Source organism: Nerophis ophidion, linkage group LG04, assembly GCF_033978795.1.
Source record: "Nerophis ophidion isolate RoL-2023_Sa linkage group LG04, RoL_Noph_v1.0, whole genome shotgun sequence".
Taxonomy (NCBI): Eukaryota; Metazoa; Chordata; class Actinopteri; order Syngnathiformes; family Syngnathidae; genus Nerophis; species Nerophis ophidion.
The window spans coordinates 18,827,057-18,846,645 of record NC_084614.1 but is presented as its reverse complement, the minus strand read 5'-3'; the positions used below and the strand labels follow the sequence as shown (position 1 = coordinate 18,846,645).

At 39.5% G+C, this 19,589-nt stretch overlaps 2 protein-coding genes across 4 annotated transcripts in view; one reads left to right on the top strand and one right to left on the bottom strand.

Annotated features, from left to right (window-relative positions):
• Positions 1-1,557: 1,557 nt before the first annotated feature.
• On the top strand, positions 1,558-16,161 carry adck5 (aarF domain containing kinase 5). Of its 2 annotated transcripts, XM_061897351.1 has the most exons (14): positions 1,558-1,716; positions 2,290-2,369; positions 2,431-2,580; positions 6,433-6,508; positions 10,452-10,652; positions 10,728-10,982; positions 12,395-12,526; positions 12,595-12,678; positions 12,742-12,823; positions 14,911-14,989; positions 15,061-15,152; positions 15,215-15,467; positions 15,535-15,651; positions 15,715-16,161. In XM_061897351.1, the coding sequence occupies exons 1-14, from the start codon at positions 1,693-1,695 to the stop codon at positions 15,815-15,817; spliced, it is 1,728 nt and encodes a 575-aa protein (XP_061753335.1). In that variant the 5' UTR covers positions 1,558-1,692; the 3' UTR covers positions 15,818-16,161. The 2 variants fall into 2 exon arrangements, with proteins under 2 accessions (XP_061753335.1, XP_061753336.1); XM_061897352.1 differs by lacking the exons at positions 1,558-1,716; positions 2,290-2,369 and having other exon boundaries at positions 2,433-2,580; positions 10,457-10,652.
• A 1,110-nt stretch (positions 16,162-17,271) lies between these two features.
• The window catches only part of cpsf1 (cleavage and polyadenylation specific factor 1), a 40,800-nt gene continuing 38,482 nt past the window's right edge, over positions 17,272-19,589 (bottom strand). For both annotated transcript variants that reach the window (XM_061897349.1, XM_061897350.1), the window contains exons 33-38: positions 19,425-19,491; positions 19,300-19,347; positions 19,067-19,222; positions 17,833-17,962; positions 17,618-17,756; positions 17,272-17,433 (exon numbers count right to left, since the gene is read on the bottom strand). In XM_061897349.1, coding sequence (XP_061753333.1) covers positions 17,386-17,433; positions 17,618-17,756; positions 17,833-17,962; positions 19,067-19,222; positions 19,300-19,347; positions 19,425-19,491 — 588 coding nt within the window. In that variant the 3' untranslated portion in view covers positions 17,272-17,385. The remainder of the gene's footprint in view (positions 17,434-17,617; positions 17,757-17,832; positions 17,963-19,066; positions 19,223-19,299; positions 19,348-19,424; positions 19,492-19,589) is intronic.

The following is a 19,589-nucleotide window of genomic DNA, read 5'->3' as shown; positions in this document are numbered from 1 at the left end:
GCATGCCTTTGGTAAGCGCAGGAGTGAGAAGAGGTTTTAAATTAATTAGCGAAACGGCGGCAATTCAAGGAAATACGGTATTTAATAAACAAAGTGCAAAGCCATAAGCTCATTCAGAATCATTATCCATCCATTTTGTACTGCTTATTCCCTTTTGGGGTCGCGGGGGGCGCTGGCGCCTATCTCAGCTACAATCGGGCGGAAGGCGACGTACACCCTGGACAAGTCGCTACCTCATCGCAGGGCCAACACAGATAGACAGACAACATTCACATTCACATTCACACACTAGGGCCATTTTAGTGTTGACAATCAACCTATCCCCAGGTTCAGAATCATTAAATAAATTAAAATTTGGAACACAGCATCATCGTTTTCACAGCTTTTTTTGTTGTTAGATGTAGAGAGCGTTTTAATGCAAAGTTCAAAATCTTTTTTAAAGGCACAAAAGACAGGTCGGGTATTGAGAAACTTACATTTATGAATATAAAACTCAGCCAATAGAATAAGGAGGTTGCGAAGGTAGAATTAATTTTCAAATTTTTGTTCATACAGTGTAAAACCAAACATCACAGCTTTAAAACAAAGCACAAATTTGTCATGAATATTGTCCAGGATGAAGCGACAGATGCCCTGTCATAGTGACCGAGTGTTTTCCCAAGCCCCAAACAAGTGGTTAACAGTCTCTGGGTGCATGTTACAAAAGATGCAGGTAACATCAATGTCCTTCTTGTATCTAACCATCACAGTATTTACAGAGTAATAACATGAATGATTTTAAAAGATATCTCTTTGACTTTGTTGGTAAGTAAATACCTGTTAGGAAGGGACCACATTTAGACCCAACAGATATCATTTACAACATTATTGTGGGGTGGCATAGCTCGGTTGGTAGAGCGGCCGTGCCAGCAACTTGAGGGTTGCAGGTTCGATTCCCGCTTCCGCCATCCTAGTCACTGCCATTGTGTCCTTGGGCAAGACACTTTACCCACCTGCTCCCAGTGCCACCCACACTGGTTTAAATGTAACTTAGGTATTGGGTTTCACTATGTAAAGTGCTTTGAGTCACTAGAGAAAAGTGCTATATAAATATAATTCACTTCACTTCACTTTTATTCCAGGGGGCAATTACATAGGACACAGACACACAATCATTTTGGAATAAGCTGCGGATTTTTCTGTTATTTTTCTGATCAAAGCAAAGTTTCCCCACAGCAGTGTCAACTGGATCATTCACATTTTTTACAGCAGAAAGAGGAGGTGTGTAATCTTACATGCTTACTTGTACCGCATGCCTTTGGTAAGCGCAGGAGTGAGAAGAGGTTTTAAATTAATTAGCACCCCGGCGGCAATTCAAGGAAATAAAACAGTGGAAATAAGTGTGTGAATAGCATCTCTATTTCTATTTACTCTCGTGAGCAAATAGAAAAAGACAAGCAGTAGAAATGGATCGTTGGATGGTATATTAGTTAATGATGTTCTTAACGGCGAAAGCGGAAGTGAGTCGGCGGGAACCTTCTTTAAGTTCCCGCCTTCTTTGACCAGTTTGACCAATAGCGTGCTCGTACGGTGACACGTGGTGAAAGGCTGGCCAGGCGGACGTCATTAAGAAGCACTTTTTTTTTTACACGCGAAAGTGGTCACTTTGGACACAAGTTCGTCCGGCGAAGAGGCGTCATTAACTCAGGAAACATGACGAGGAGGATCCAGGGAGCTGTATGTCGCTCACATTTCATTTCGAAGCCGTGTTTTCAAAGTAGCCTAGTCAGCTAAAGTTAGCGAGACGCTAACAAAGGTGCTTAGTGACCAACTGAGTAACATATGCTAATTAGGCGTACGAAGTTGTTTTTTTGCATGCTGTTATGTCTTTCCATCAATTTGGTCATGGTTGTTATTAACTATCTAGTTTGAGAATGTGTAACTAGTCAGCCTCTTTGTCGACAAGAATAATTATCTTATTTATTTGACGTGACTTGACCATCTCGGGCATATATTTGAGACATTGCGTCCCTCGCGTTCAAAACAAAAACAACAAACATGTCCTGGGCTGGCTACGTTGGCCTTGGCTTACACTCCCACCCTCCTTGCCCTCTTTCCTCTCATAACACACGGCAAACACTCCATGAAACTCATGTTATTATAGGAATGTTAGAGCCTGCTTGGGTTCTGCCTTGTTTAAATATCAGGCAAACCACTGCTCGGCTTAAAGTCCACAGTTCACTTTATTTTTTTGCCGGATCGTTACTTACAAATACTTAATAGTTAATGTTGTGCTTTCTTCCCCTCTAGTGTAGATTATGTGTGCAGAATCTTCTCCAAAGACATTCAGACTCCTCGCTGCAGAGCTCCAGACATTTCACTACTCTCAGGTACTAAATGTGAGCCCACACTGTCCCAACTGGATGATAATTAATCTATTTTATTTGACAGGGAAGGCAGACGCGGGGGATTGTTATGGAAGACGCTCGCTGCCGTTGCTGTCGGCGTGCCGGCGGCGACAGGCGTCAAGTACGCCGTGTCGGACCCGAGAGAGAGGAGGAAGATGAGGATAGTCGTCGAAGGCTTTGGCCGTTTTTGCAGGTATGTGTAAAACTGCATAATGAGTGGCGATATAACTAGAGATGTCCGATAATGGCTTTTTTGCCAATATCCCGATACTGTCCCACTCTTAATTACCAATACTGATATCAACCGATATATAAAGTCGTGGAATTAACACATTATTATGCCTAATTTTGTCGTGATGCCCCGCTGAATGCATTAAATCAGGGGTGTCAAACTCAAATACAGAGTGGGCCAAAATTTTAAACGGAACAAAGCCGCCGGCCGAGGTTGAACAAATTAACCTTTTAATAGGGACCCAAGCAAGTTTTGCATTAAATATTGAACAAGCAAAGCTTGTATAACTTTAGTGACATGCAAAATCCAGTTTTAAACTATAATAATGATAATAAAAAAAATATCAATGGCATATCAAATAAAATTTAAATACAAATTTTATGCCTTTTTTTCTATTTGCAATCTTCTGAGGTAAATATCAATTTTTTTCCACAGGCTAATAATAAATTTGAAAATAAAATAATAATGAATGAACCAAACATTCAAGCCTTGAAGTAGCAAGAGAAAATGCATGAATAAAACGTTAATTATTGGTCAGTTTGCTGGAAGTTTTCCGTTAGAGTTAGTGCTGCAAAGGATTCTTGGTATTTCTTCTGTTGTGTTACGGTGCGGATGTTCACACAAAATGTTTGTCATTCTTGTTTGGTGTGGGTTCACAGTGTGGCGCATATTTGTAACAGTGCTAAAGTTGTTTATACGGCCATCCTTAGTGTGACCTGTATGGCTGTTGACCAAGTATGCCTTGCATTTACTTGTGCGTGTGTGTAAAAGCCACAAATATTATGTGACACGCTGTTAGTATGGAGGAAAAGCAGACATGACGACAGGTTGCAGAGAACGCTAAAGGCAGTGCCTTAAATGCACACCCCCAATATAGTTGTCCAGGTGGAAATCGGTAGAAATTCGGGAGAATGGTTGCCCCGGGAGATTTTCGGGAGGGGCACTGAACTTCACGAGTCTACCGGGAAAATTAGGAGGGTTGGCAAGTATGAGTATTAGCGGTGAATGCTGTGTTACAGAGGCACCGACACTGTATAACACCGGCGGGCCAGCTCTAATGCTAAATTGATATTGCCTCAAGGGTCAAGTTAAATTACACGGCAGGCCAGATTTGGCCCGCGGGCCAGAGTTTGACACTCATGCATTAAATAATGTAACAAGGCTTTCTAAAATAAATCAACTCAAGTTATGGGAAAAAAATGCCAACATGGCACTGCCATATTTATTTTTGAAGTCAAAAAGTGCTTTTTTTTTTAAACATGCCTCAAAACAGCAGCTTGGAATGTGGGACATGCTCTCCCTGAGAGAGCATGAGGAGGTTGAGGAGGTTGAGGTGGGGTTGTGGGGGGTGTATATTGTAGTGCAGGGGTAGGGAACCTATGGCTCTCGAGCCAGATGTGGCTCTTTTGATGACTGCATCTGGCTCTCAGTTAAATCTCAGCTGATATTGTTTAACACGATAATTCCGCTGGTATACAATGTGTTAAAAATCAGGTTCAAAATATAAAACATTCTCATGCATTTTAATCCATCCATCCGTTTTATACCGCACCTGTTCAAGAAGTCCCATTAATGGTAAGAAGTATTTTATTTATAATTGGTTGGCTTCAGAATAACAATGTTATTTATTTAAAATAATAGACGTATTATACTCTAAAAATGTTTGTCTTACTTAAAAATGCACGCAATTAGTTGTATTCAGTGTTAAAAAATATTATATGGCTCTCACAAAAATACATTTTAAAATATATGGCTTTCATGGCTCTCTCAGCCAAAAAGGTTCCCGACCCCTGTTGTAATGTCTTGGAAGAGTTAGTGCTGCAAGGGGTTCTGGGTATTCGGTCTGTTTTGTGTATGTTGTTATGGTGCGGATGTTCTCCCGAAATGTTTGTCATTCTTGTTGGGTGTGGGTTCACAGTGTGGTGCATATTTGTAACAGTGTTAAAGTCGTTTATACGGCCACCCTCAGTGTGACCTGTATGGCTGTTGACCAATTATGCCTTGCATTCACTTGTGTGTGTGAAAATCCGCAGATATTATGTGACTGGGCTGGCACGCTAAGGCAGTGCCTTTAAGGTTTATTGGCCCTCTGTTTCTCTCTCGGCGGCGTTTTTAAAAAGTCATACATTTGAAACTGATACCAATAATTTCCAATATTACATTTTATAGCATTTATCGGCCGATAACATCGGCAGTCCGCTATTATCGGACATCTCTAGTTACAACATTTTGGCCCACTAATGTAGCTTAAAAAGCAGTGGGGGGCCGTGCCTTTCCCACCTATGCCTTAAGTGATGTCCGACTTCACGGATTACCTTTCAAAAAACCATCATTGATGTCACCATATGACCATTGCTGGAGAAATACTACACAGAAACACATTTACGCACTACTGCAAATTGTACAAAATAGGTTATTTTCTGGCGCATATAAAAATCAATAAACCCACATCAGCAATTAAAAAGTATCTTATGTGGTAGTGTCAAAATTTAAATTTGCCAAAAACCATATTCAACGTGGAAAAAATTAAGAAATAAAATATCTGAACTCTCATTTCATCGCCGGGACAGCTGAGCTTGATTCTGGCTCACAAGATGTAGTTTCTCTTTAACTATCCTTCTTGAAAATGGCCTTGCAAATATGTGTTGTCTTGTGTAATCATTAAAGATGCAGACGAGGCGTGTTGGCTGAGTTCTTAAAGTTTACTCCCCAGCGTGCTCATCAAAAACATCCTGCTGCATGTCTACATTCAACAACCTAAACAGGGCTGTTGCACATGCTGGGTAATGGGAGTTCTTATGTTACGTAGCTCGAACGTTACTCTATATATATATATATATATATATATATATATATATATATATATATATATATATATATATATATATATATATATATATATATATATATATGTATGTATGTATGTATATATATATATATATGTATGTATGTATATATATATATATATATATATATATATATATATATATATATATATCTCTGCCTTAGGCCATATAAAAGGCCTCACTGACAAAAACTTGTGATCTGGTTGGCTATCGCAACTGTTTGTCAATTCACTTACACCCCGCATTATTGATTCTGAAGGCTTTGGGCAGATTTGGTGCCTTTGACTGCCGGCCCAATCACATAATATCTACGGCTTTTCACACACACAGTTGGATGCAAGGCATACTTGGTCAACCGCAATACAGGTCACACTGAGGGTGGCTGTATAAACAACTTTAACACTGTTACAAATATGCGCCACACTGTGAACCCACACCAAACAAGAATGACACACATTTCAGGAGAACATCCACACCATAACACAACATAAACATAACAGAACAAATACCCAGAATCCCATGCAGCACTAACTTTTCCGGGAAGTTACAATATAAATTCCAAGCTGCTGTTTTGAAGCATGTTAAAAAAAAAAAATGCACTTTGTGACTTCAATTAAAAATATTGCAGTGCCATGTTGGCATTTTTTTTCCATAACTTGAGTTTATTTGTTTTGGAAAACCTTGTTACTTTGTTTATTGCATCCAGCAGGGCATCACAACAAAATTAGGCATAATAATGTGTTAACAATATATATCGGTATTGGGTGATTTCGGAATCGGTAATTAAGAGTTGGACAATATCGGATATCGTCAAAAAAGCCATTATCGGCCATCTCTAATAAAGAGCGTTTGTGAGCTTTAGAAGCGTACAAGGGGTCAGATCTACTGGTTTTGTGTGGCGTTTTTGGCCCGCGTGGCTTTTGGATAGTATTTACTTCCATTTTAAATCACATTTCGCTTGTTTTAGATCTCTCTCTGTGGGACTATTCATATCGGCGGATTACTGGTGGACCACCAATGTGGCTCTTCGTGGCCTGGATGAGGTAAGCTTCATGTACACAACAACAATGCTGCACCAACAGGAAAAGTTTACATTAATGAGCATTTCTGTAAATGCACCAGATCTAGCTATCAGGCACATTTTCATCTGCAGACCCTGTACAGATGTTACATTTAGACCCTGAAAAAGACAGGGTAAAACAATAAACGTACCTTTCTAATTAAAACTATTACCATGCATGGAGACACGCAAGGGCTGTTACAATCAGCTCCCTACATACACACAGTTGAGCATACAGCTCTGCAAATGCACACACACTTGAACAAGAGACAACATTCATGATAGTAGACACCCATGTGAACACTGATTGTTATCCATCAGCCATTTCTTTAAAATAATTATACAATTATTGAGAGATGTTGATTCTCTCATGCTTTTGGGGATAGAGATCCAGAGATGCACTGCTGTAAGACAGGAGGATTGGCCAACTGCCCCTTTGAGCTGATCTGATGTTGATAAACTGAGTGGTGGTGAAGGCAGCCCATTGAACATTTTAAATGGGAGACATAGAGATTTGTGTATTTGATAATTTTATCCCAATTTAGAAGCTTGCGTTTGCGTGATACTGTACGAAAGTGATAATCCATGGGTTTCCATCCAGTATCTTTGTTTGTTTGTACAAGGATTCCAGTGGTTTGAAGGTGGTGACCTTTATATTTGACCAGGTAGTTAAACAGTATTTGATATGGGAGCGTATCAAGGCGTGCATGGAAACAGTTGCGCCACTGAGTGATAGTTACGTTCTGATGAAACAGTAGTTTGAGAGATTTTATTGCATACCTTTTTAACTTGTGATTTCAATTTTAATTAATAATCCATCTGAAGTCCAAAAAATGTAACCTGAAGCATTTGACCTGACACATAAACATCCGGTTGCACATTGAAATTGATATTTTTTTTAAAATAACATTGCCAATGGCTTTTATGTTAAGCTGTAGTTTATTTGTAATGTATTAGTCATTCATTGACTAGCTTAACGAGTATTCAACTTGTCGGATAATAAAGCATACACATATTTATGGCTTTAATTTTTACATCTACTTCTAAATGCAGCATAAAGGGGAACTGCACTTTTTTGGAATTTTGCCTATCGTTCACGATCATTGAGACATGACAATGGATCGATTTTTTATTTATTATTTTTTAGTTATTTTATGAACAACTATATGACAGTCATTCATAATTATTTATTAAGTCATTCATAATTATTTATGTCCCTGCGACCCTGAACGGGACAAGCGGTAGAAAATGGATGGATGTTCTTATCATTCTGACAACTTTGTTCTCTTAAAGTACCAGTAGAGTGTAAAAACAAGTTGCCTCTATATTGAAGCTATTATCATATATATCTCTTTTATGACACCAAAATACTTCCAAAGGTTGCGAACAGATAGATATGGTTAAAATAGTATGAATTTGAGAGATGATGAGGAAGCCAGTCATGTGATAACTTGACTTTGCGCTAGGAACCAAAGATCCTTTCCCCATCAACAACAATGATAAATAGGCAGACTTTGTGAGAGCCAACAACGATTACTTTTGGAAAAATTATGATACAAGACTTTGTATTTTTGAGCCCGAACACAACGAGGATGAGCAATACGATTTAGAAGCTGACTGATGGATGCAATTTCCTTGTGACACTAGCATCTGCTGCATGGCCAGGCGCTAAACATTCAAACTAACAATAAAAAAACAGAATAAAACAAACACTGTAATATTTCCACTCTTGCTGGGATGCCGACTGACGGGACGCTCACATAAGGAAGATTCAATCGCAATTCTCGTGAAGGGTTAGAAACTGTTCCAGCAGAAAGTCTTGTGGGGTTCATTTTGTTATCCTGGGGGATGTCAAAGTCTACCAGTCTCTCGGTCCATGGCCACGTTTGTCTAGTCCCAGGTGAGAGATGCTTGAATTGTAATCTAGAATTTACTTTTAGTAAGTTTAATGAGACGAAGCAGAAACAGCCGCCGGCTCAGTGTCAACAATAGCAGTGTGAGCCAGCATTAGCTCAATGCTGTTAATGCGCCACTAAAATAGTCAAGCTTGCATTGGTGCTTATGATGATATCACTCATACTTGGATAATTTTCAGGTAAATGGAATATTGTTGGCAGCTCCTGGATGTTTTTAAAGAGAGTACAATGGGAACAATTAAGGACACTTGATTTGTTGAATCAATTGTTGACGATTTATTTCCGATTTCAAATGCATAAAAAAGCCACACATATGATTTCTTGTCTGACATAAGGATTGTGAATAAAACAGTACGTCTCTTTCCAATTTTTTGCATATTTCCAGTATGACTGATATGATAACTTGGTCAGAGAGCAGAAGTGTTCATACTCTGACGTCAATGTCCGAAAATAGTCAAGGGTATTCAGAGCGCAATATTCAAAATGGCTGACTGAATTTGTTGCATTTTTTTATCTTTACACTGTGTTTTCACATACTTTGCAGATTGTAAATACAATTGGATATGGTTTACTGGATACAAGGAAAAACAACTAGGCATATAAAGTCAACTTGTTTTTACACTCCACTGGTAATTTAAAGGCTTACTGAAATGATATTTTCTTATTTAAATGGGGATAGCAGGTCCGTTCTATGTGTCATACTTGATCATTTCGCGATATTGCCATATTTTTGCTGAAAGGATTTAGTAGAGAACATCCACGATAAAGTTCGCAACTTTTGGTCTGTAATAAAAAAGCCTTGCCTGTACCGGAAGTAGCAGACGATGTGCGCGTGACGTCACGGGTTGTGGAGCTCCTCACATCCTCACATTGTTTACAATCATGGACACCAGCAGCTAGAGCGATCCGGACCAAGAAAGCGATGATTTCCCCATTAATTTGAGCGAGAATGAAAGATTCGTGGATGAGGATAGTGAAGGACTAGAAGAAAGAAAAAAAGGCGAGGGCAGTGGGAGCGATTCAGATGTTATTAGACACATTTACTAGGATAATTCTGGAAAATCCCTTATCTGCTTATTGTGTTACTAGTGTTTTCGTGAGATTATATGGTACCTGAAAGTCGGAGGGGTGTGGCCACGGGTGTGGTGACCGCCAGTGTCTCCGGTGGGAGGAGGTAAGAGAATCCGCAGCTGCAGGAGGACGCAAGCTCCGCTCATAACCACGGTAAGAGCCGACGTATTACCACAATTTTCTCACCAAAACCTGCCGGATGACATGTGGTCGGGAACCATGTTCGCTTGACCGCTCTGTTCCATAGTAAAGTTTCACCTTCGGGAATGTAATCAAGGAAACACCGGCTGTGTTTGTGTTGCTACAGCCGGCCGCAATACTCCGCTTTCCAACAACATCTTTCTTCTTTGTAGTCTCCATTATTAATTGAACAAATTGCAAAAGATTCAGCAACACAGATGTCCAGAATACTGTGTGATTATGCGATTAAAGCAGACGACTTTTAGCCGCTACAACCGGTGACATCACGCGCACGCGTCATCATTCCGCGACGTTTTCAACAGGATACTTTGTGGGAAATTTCAAATTGCAATTTAGTAAACTAAATTGCAATCTCATCATTGATATATAAACTATTAGACTGCATGGTCTGTAGTAGTGGGTTTCAGTAGGCCTTTAAGCATGTAAAAAGCTGCCGATTCGTTGACTCTGGTTTAAGTAATACTTGTATAGCATGGTCATGATCCTTTATAAGTCTAATATTTTAGTTCATCCAAGGTAGCGAGTTTGTGTTATTTTTGTTTAATTTTGCATGTAAAGTTTTGAATCGTTTTCTTCAATGTGGTTGGTATTAAGTTACTATTTTTGTCACAGTCCTTTTCATTAGCAAGAATGTGCTCCCTATCTATGTCCTGAACTGCAATCTTAAAATGCTCATATTGCTGTTTTTGAACGCCAAATGACGGCGAGCGTTACTACTGTTCACGTCTTACCTGCCAGAGCAGCCCATCCTACTTGGCCGGCATGTCGGAATGCCACCGGAGGGCAGCAGAGAGCATGGTGGAGGGTGCGGTAAAAAACGGCGGCATATACATCAAACTGGGCCAAGGTCTTTGTTCCTTTAACCACCTCCTGCCGCCCGAGTACATCCGCACGCTGCAGATCCTGGAAGACAAAGCCTTGAACAGGAGGTACAAAGAGGTGAGGACTGAAAGGGAAAACAAACCTAAAGAGCACATGGTGAGATTTCTCAGGCTTTTTTCCCCTACACAACAGGTGGATGCTCTTTTCCAAGAAGACTTCAACAAAAGTCCACTGCAGATTTTCAAAACCTTTGACTACGAGCCCCTAGCTGCTGCTAGCTTGGCACAGGTTCACAAGGCGGAACTGTTTGATGGAACCTTGGTCGCCGTCAAAGTGCAGTACATCGACCTCAGGGACCGCTTTGACGGCGACATCAGAACCTTGGAGATCCTGCTGGACATCGTAAAGTTCATGCACCCAAGCTTTGGCTTCCGATGGGTCCTTAAGGTCAGCAAGCATTTAAATACATAATTCATATAGCAGAGCCCCAGGCTTTAAGATGTGTAGCGAAGCCTGCATTTATTTTCTTGTTTTACAATGCTGCTCTCCACATTTCAACTGGTGAATGTACACACTGGGTGGGTCAGGCTGTATTATTATAGCATATATCTGTGTGAAGTTGCCTCCTCCCTTTGAATTCACAACCTACCAATCTCAGGGCGCACACTCTAATAAGGCCACTGAGTAGGTTGGATGGATGTAGACAGAAGTCACAACACCGGAAGCATATCACCTGTGGGGGCATGGCTACAGAATCAAATTGCCAAATGAGAAACTTTCGAATGATGATAATGTTGGTAAATTATTTATGGAAAAAAAAACAAAAAAAATATGTGGTATATTACACGGCACATGTAAGTGTCAAAAAGACAGTCAAAAGAGGTTTGTAATGAGAATACATCTAAAGGTAAAATTTACTATATACATGTACCCAATTGCAGAAAATGTAGTCTTGATTTTCAAAATTTTCTTTCGGAGTTTGCGTGGCAGCACTTTGTGCTGATAAAAATGGTCCTTGTTTTTTTCCCCAAAGGGTGCCCACATGCCTGCATTTTACACACTTTACGAAATCTTTTTTTTTTGTATGTACAGTACGACATACTGCGGCCTTAATACTGTGATAACGTAATGTGAGATGCACTTTCCCTTGTGGATCAACAAAGTTTGTCTAATTTTGATACCGTTACATCTCTATGATTTAATTTTTTTCACAGACCTGGGTTCATGAATGTATTTTATACGTGTAACTCACCCATCAAAAACAATGGGTGGGGCTAACACAAATTTAGATCAATGATTGGTCTAAAACTTGAAACTTAGTCTTTTGGAGTCTGAGTGTATACTTTTTCTTTTTGGTTCTATTTATTTCAGACCTTGCAGCGTTTGTGGAAGCAAGACCTACTGACCCAGAGAATGTTAGTTTATGTAGATCAATTTATTGAAATCGTTGGAAGTTATTTCTGCACACGGCCAGGGGACTACAGATAAAAACTAGCCTAATTCTGGCTTATTTAACCATCTGTTTTATGAGATTGCATTGTTCCCTTGGAAACAAAGTAATCTAATCTAATCTAGTCACACTAAATACTCCTCTGCTTCACACAGACAAGTGGATTTTCCGAATAACCAATCAGGTGTTAGGATCCGCCCATTGACTTTAATGGGTGAAAACTAATTTAATGATGCACTGACACTACAGAGGTTCTTGAAGTAATTAAATTGACACATTTAAACATGTCCCATTTGACCCTTCACAGAACCAAGCTTTAGGGACACAGGACCTTGAACACAGCAATAAAAAGGCATAATAGGGCACCTTTGACAGATGCAGATTATTTCTGACTTTGATCACCGTTTAGGACCTAAAGGGCACGTTGGCTCAAGAGCTGGACTTTGAGAACGAGGCCAGGAACTCTGAGAGGTGCGCCGATGAGTTGAAACACTTCAAGTTCCTCGTGGTGCCCAAAGTCTTCTGGGAACAAACGAGTAAGGTGAGGTTTAGGACTCGTAAGATGACTTGATGTGCTGATCTATTAAAATCCCCCTTTTCACTTCAAAGCGAGTGCTGACTGCTGAGTTTTGCAACGGCTGCAAGATCAACAACGTGGAAGAAATTAAAAGACAAGGATTGAGCCTGAAAGACGTACGTTAGTTTTTTTTTCTATGAATAAACTGTCATGATGAAATTACCATCCAACTTTCACAGACTGCAGACAAATTGATCCGAGCGTTTGCTGAGCAAATCTTCTACACGGGTTTCATCCATGCTGATCCTCACCCAGGAAACGGTAAGGAAGTTTGGGATTTTTAAATGTAAAACTAAAAATTATACTGAAACAGTATAATCATCCCATTTACCCAAATAGGCGCCCACCTCAATTAAGCCGCTTGTGTTGTTGACTTGGACAAATGAAATGCTACACTTTAAATAACTCCTTTAAAAAAATATATACACAGGTAAATAACTTGAACCATGATGAATAATACTCATTAAAATATTCAGAATCACTCACAAAATACAATTTCATGATATTGGTAAGTCATCACAACATTACCTAAATCAATTAATGTTTACTTATATAGCCCTAAATCACTAGTGTCTCAAAGGGCTGCACAAACCACAACACAAACCACTACGACATCCTCGGTAGGCCCACATAAGGGCAAGGAAAACTCACACCCAGTGGGACGTCGGTGACAATGATGACTATGAGAACCTAATATTTTGGCAGCATTTTATGATATATATTGAAATAATTAAAACTACCATAATTTATTGTGTAAAAGGTAAAACAAACAATACAATAGGTGTCATTTCTAATAAACATGCCATGTATTGCAGGAGTAAAATTAAATTGGACTTGCATGTTAATGTATTATACAAATTATTTAAAAATTTCAATCGCGTAAAATTACCAGTATTTTTGTGGACTTAATGATTAAGTAATATTGTAAATGTAATATTGTATAAATAAATGCCTCCTGCCAAATGGAACACTGTACAGTTGTCCCTCGCCACGTCAAATATTGACCACATGGTAGTTTATTTTTAAAGCCTATTTTATAATATTTTTACCCTAAATTAAGCATTTCCAAGCATTAAAATGGAACTTTAGAAATCAATCCTGCAATAGCATTGGCGGAATACCAAACCAATCAGATGATACTTTTCAATATAATCGCCACTGATTGGCTCAAGTCTTAGTGAGCATTACTATATTGGATTAAGAGTGTCAACATGACTAAACCAGTGTGGCTTAATTATTTTGTTACGCCCTCTGTAGAAAGAACAAATAATTCCACACCCCACAACTATAAAGTACCATTTCTAAGAAAATTAAGTACACATGTGCATAGATATAGTACTTTTATTTATTCCTTCAAGAGAAATAAATAAAGTACTATCTTGTTTTATGCACACTGTATCCTTATGTATATATCTATAAGTATGTTTGTAGTGTATAGTTGTTTTAGTCTGCAATAAAACAAATATTTAAAGTGAATCAATTTGCCTGAAAAAAAATATATATATAAGTATTAAACTATTACCATTTGATACACAAAATTAAATTAGCTCAATAAATTCAAATTTATCAGTAACATTAACTCAGAAGGACAATACAGAAAACAGTTTAACCGACTGGACAAAAAATATTAAAACAATTTGTGCTGCTTTTTAAAAAAATCAAAATTAAGATGTCAGGAATAATAGCTAAAATGAGCAATTTTTATAGTGAGCAGCTTTTCCAAGTGCGTTTTAAAGCATTAATTATACTGATAAAGCATGTTCCCCCCTTGCATCACACCACACCCCCCAAGTAGACCTGCCCACTATTTGAGAAGTCCTGGACAAAAGGGTGTTATTTTATGTCAATAGGGCTCTCATAATGTTGATGTATTTAATAAGAAGGTAATAAACAAGGTATTTGATTTATAATAATCACTCCTACATTGCGGAAACTTATTTATGGCGGTAATGTCTGGAACCAATTACCAGTGACAGACAAGGGATTACTATACTTGTACTAGTATTTAGTTGTGCATGCCTGTTATTTTTTCAATACATACTTCAACATTGAATTCTCAGTATTTTTTTGTGGAAATAATGATTCAAAACCTGATTAAGTCACCTTTAAAATAAAAAACTATTGTATGGGTATAAATGTTGCACTTGTAATAAACAGTTGACACGTCTAGATAAAAAAATCAATCTATTAAAACTGATTGTCTTTTCCTTGAGTATATGTTTTGTTACAAACTAAACCCGTTTGAGCCAATGAATGGCCACTATTTTTGGGGAATACGGTAATGCTTTTATAATTCTAACAAAAGCTTGCAAGTTGTCTATAACTACAGCCTTGTTGTGTTTCTGCAGTCCTTGTGAGGCGAGGCCCCGACAGCAAGGCAGAGTTGGTGCTTTTGGATCACGGCTTGTACGAATACCTCAGCCAACAGTAAGAGTTGTCTTGTTCAAAAGAGTTCTTTCTACTTCTGACCATAACACCATATTTCTACTCTCCTTCAGCGACAGGGCGGCTCTGTGCAAACTATGGAGGTCCATCGTCCTGCGAAACGAGGCCGCAATGGAGAAGTACTCCAACGCCTTAGGGGTGAAAGGTAAGTACAAATTCAGTCGTCAGTGAGTGCCAGTGTTAAAAGTAAAAAACCTACTTTGGCAGAGTACTTCCTCTTCTGCGAGATGCTGCTGCAGCGGCCCATCAACATGCGGCAGCTGCGTCTGTCCAACATCCTGAGTCGGGAGGAGACAGCTTACATGCGCCAGATGGCCATCCACCGCTTCAACAGCATCATGCAAGTGCTTAAGTCCATGCCTCGCCCCATGCTGCTGGTCTTCCGCAACATCAACACAGTCCGAAGCATCAACATTACCCTGGGGGCACCCGTGGACCGCTACTTCATCATGGCCAAGAGGTTGGTAGCACGGCGGGCGACCCCATCCAATCAACGGGAAGTGATCAGATTTGTGATTGGTCCTTAGCGCGGTGCGGTGCTGGGGGAAGATCCAGGCGGAGAGGACCAGCATGCTGCACAGGTTCTGGGTCGTACGCTGGTTGTGGACAGGATGGGAGGGCCTCAAGTTTGAGCTGGCGTTAAGGTTAGACGAATCTGAATTCTTACTTTACGGTGTTTGTCACGCTTAAAATAAATTCCCCCGCAGGACGGAGATGGCGGCGATGAGCATGACGCGCTCACTTGTAAACCTGCTGAGCTACTTTGGTCTCATCTCTCTGGACTCTGACCTTTACGAATACCTGAGATAGTTCTCCTACCTCAACTTGTGGACCTTTTCTTTAAAGCTACGCAGTCGGACAATCAGGATGTACTCACGCCACAATTTTATGCTTTTAATGAAGGAAATGAAACATAGGTACTGACTTTTGAAGGCAACTATATTGCCTTAAGCTGCTGGATTTGGTTTTGCAGCAGCGTATTTAGCCGATATTTTAAATGGAAGACAATTTTTAAAAGGATATCTGCTTGATTGAGATAAGTGTGTCCTGATGTTGGGGTCCATTCATTTCTCACTTTCAATGCTTTAAACAACCAAATGTTCATAAGTTATTTTGACAATGTTAATAAATTACTCTACCTCCTGTTTTTCCAAGATACTGGTGTCATTATCACTGCGAATTAGAAATTGATGGATTATCGATATTTGGCATTTTTACATAGTCATTTTTTGCTGATGTAGTTCTGTTGTAAAAATTAAAAAAAATATATACACATGATACCACTTTTTAGTTAAAAAAACAACTATTTGTACAAGCCTTTTTGCCCTGCATGAGAAAAAGTCCCTTTTTGATGGAGCCCATTTTTAAAAATGTATTTAGGTATAAAAAAAAAATCAGTAATTCTCCCCAAATATGTTTTGATATCTGAGAGGACATTTGAGTTCTTGTGAGAATTATTCTCTGGTCTACCATCAAAACTTTACATTTTTGTGTGGAAATCCAATTTTTGCCCTCGTTTTCTGGTGTCTTGCCAGTCTAGTTTTGTTTGTTTTCGCAACTGCAGCGATTGGGAGTATGCTTAACAAGTCTTTGTCCGCACAAAGTTTAATGTTCCGTGATTCAATCAATAACACGACAAAGAGGTGCTGACCGAAAATATATCTTTTCCAAAAACCCAAACTTGGTGTAAATATTTTGACAAATATAAAAGTAAAGAAGAGCAGGCAGCAGCTCACACATTCTCATACTTTCTGTACCATCCAGAAAGAAATGTCAGCTTGCTTGAAAAATGTCTCATCTATAAGGAAGGAGTCCAGATTTGTTATTTAAATTGCAGGGTTCCCCACGAGGAAAGCTTGCAATGAAATAAATCCATAAACTGCTGTAAAATTCAGTAGATGTCAAGTTATTGTGATGTCGAGGAAGGACATTTTTCCCCAGGAAATGTTCTATTTTTGACATTTGCAAATGTCAATGCTCTTCATAAGTGTTTGTGAAATCCCCTGCGGTTTTTGGTGCTAAATTTACCCAAACATTATGTTGCTACTGACATTTGCTTTTTTTGTTTCTATTTTCAAACACCTTAAAGCCTTGTGCAGCTGTTTAGTGACAAATTAGCAAACTTTTACTGCAAACGAATATCGCCTCCAAATATCCATAATCAGCCTCCTTGGCTACTTATAATTGGTATCGACCTTGAAAAAAAAAAATTGGTTAATCGCTAAACAAAATATTACAAACTTATAAAAAAAAAAAAACTGTAATAAGTTTACTGACCTTTTTTTAATAAAAAATCTAAAGGTTTTCCATCATGATGACTTAGCAAATTAGATATGAAACAGACAGTAATCAGTAGATAAAATACGGGAATGTGGCTCTTAGAAATGAGCTGTTACTCTGTCAATATCCAAGAGGTCATCCAAGATCTGTAAAGAAAAAAAAAGGAAAATCATAAATGAAAGGAAAACTCTAATGTACTTCCTATGCTTGTTAGGATCACAGGTGATTAGGAGCTTATTCCAGCCGACTTTGGGTGAGAGGCAGAGATTCAATCAAAAGCATAACTATTATTGCTAAAAATATAAGCTACTTGCTTGCTGGTTTCCTTACAATATCTTGAGTGGTACCGATCTTCTTGGCCAGCTCGCTGCGCTCCATCATGCTCAGATACAAGTACTTGTTGAGGAGTTCCCCATCCAGGATGTTCCTCACAGCATTCTGCAGGCCTCGTCGGTCATTGTGCATCATCCTGGAGCACGGACATGAACATGTAAGCGACTGCCGACCAGGTTGTGGTAAAAATTGCGCGGCGGGCTGACGGGAACCTGAAGGCTTTTGGGTTGAGCCCGGCGTGATGAGGCAACATTGTGTTGAGAGCATTCTGCAACATGAGAAGTCGGCGATATGTCTTCTCCTGCATGGGGAGGAGAAACCCCATCCCTCCATCCAGTGTAGCTATGGAAACAGGCAAACATGAAGGGGAAAGTCTCAACTTAAAGGCCTACTGAAACCCACTACTACCCACCACGCAGTCTGATAGTTTATATATCAATGATGAAATATTAACATTGCAACACATGCCAATACGGGCTTTTTAGTTTACTAAATTGCAATTTAAAATTTCCCGGGAGTTTCTTCTTGAAAACGTCGCGTAATGATGACGTGTACGCTTGACGTCACGGGCTGTAAGGAAATATAAGCGCTGCGCACACGAAGCTAAAAGTCGTCCGCTTTAACCGCATAATTACACAGTATTTTGGAGATCTGTGTTGCTGAATCCTTTGCAATTTGTTCAATTAATATTTGAGAAGTCAAAGTAGAAAGATGGAGTTGGGAAGTTTTAGCCGTTAGCCACACAAACACACGGTGATTCCTTGTTTAAAATTCACAGAGTTGAAACTTTACTATGGATCACAGCGAACATGAATCCCGACCAAATTTCAACCAGCAGGTTTCAGTGGGAAAATTGTGGTAAAAAGTCGCTTCTTACAGGAGATCAGCTGAACTTGTGCCACCCATAAAGCTGCCGTCGACTTCCCTGAGACACTGCGCGTCAACACACCCGTGGACACACACAGACTATCAGGTACTGTTAAACTCACTAAAACACTAGCAACACAATAGAAAGATAAGGGATTTCCCAGAATTATCCTAGTAAATGTGTCTTAAAAACATCTGAATCCGTTTTTTTTCTTCCTAGTCCGTCACTATCAATATCCTCAAACACAAATCTTTCATCCTCGCTCAATTTAATGGGGAAATTGTAGTTTTCTCGGTCCGGATAGCTGTTTTTGTTGGAGGCTCCCATTAAAAACTGTGAAGATGTGAGGAGCCATCAACATGTGACGTCGTCTGCGACTTCCGGTAGAGGCAGGGTTTTTCTGTTAACACCGAAAGTTGTGAATTTTATCGTGGATGTCCTCTACTAAATCCTTTCAGCAAAAATATGGCAATATCACGAAATGATCAAGTATGACACATAGAATGGATTTGCTATCCCAGTTTAAATAAGAAAATCTCATTGCAGTAGGCCTTTAGGTAGTTTTTATTTTCACTCACCAAACCAGGTGATGTGCTTGTTGTCCCAGGTGAGAGACTTCTTGGTGCTGGCGTCCAAAGCTCCCCTGCAGGGCATGCGCCAGAACGTGTTGACGTGCGCGCCCACGTTGAAGTCCGCTCGCCTCAGCAGGCGCATACCTCCGAGGCTCTCTTTGGCTGCAAGCACAAACAACGTCACAGCAAATGTGTGGTTGGCTGTTTAGATTTTTAATGGGAAACAATATGACTTTTACCTTCAGGTAAATACATGTAGACGTAGAGGTTCCTGTCTCGATCAGACACTGTAAGGACATAATACTAAGTGAAAGGTATTTTCTGCCCCCCCTCCATTCTCCCAAAAGGGCATCTGTATATTTACCCAGGAACCCAAGCTGGTTGTTATCCACCATGAACTCAATGCTGTACACCTCCAAGGGCTTTGCGTCCTGTTCCCAAAACAAGAAGAAAACAGCTCAATGCCACCAGAGATGACCCAGAATGATCGTCTACTGCCTGTGTTGCTGCCTTCAAGACTGGTTGGAAC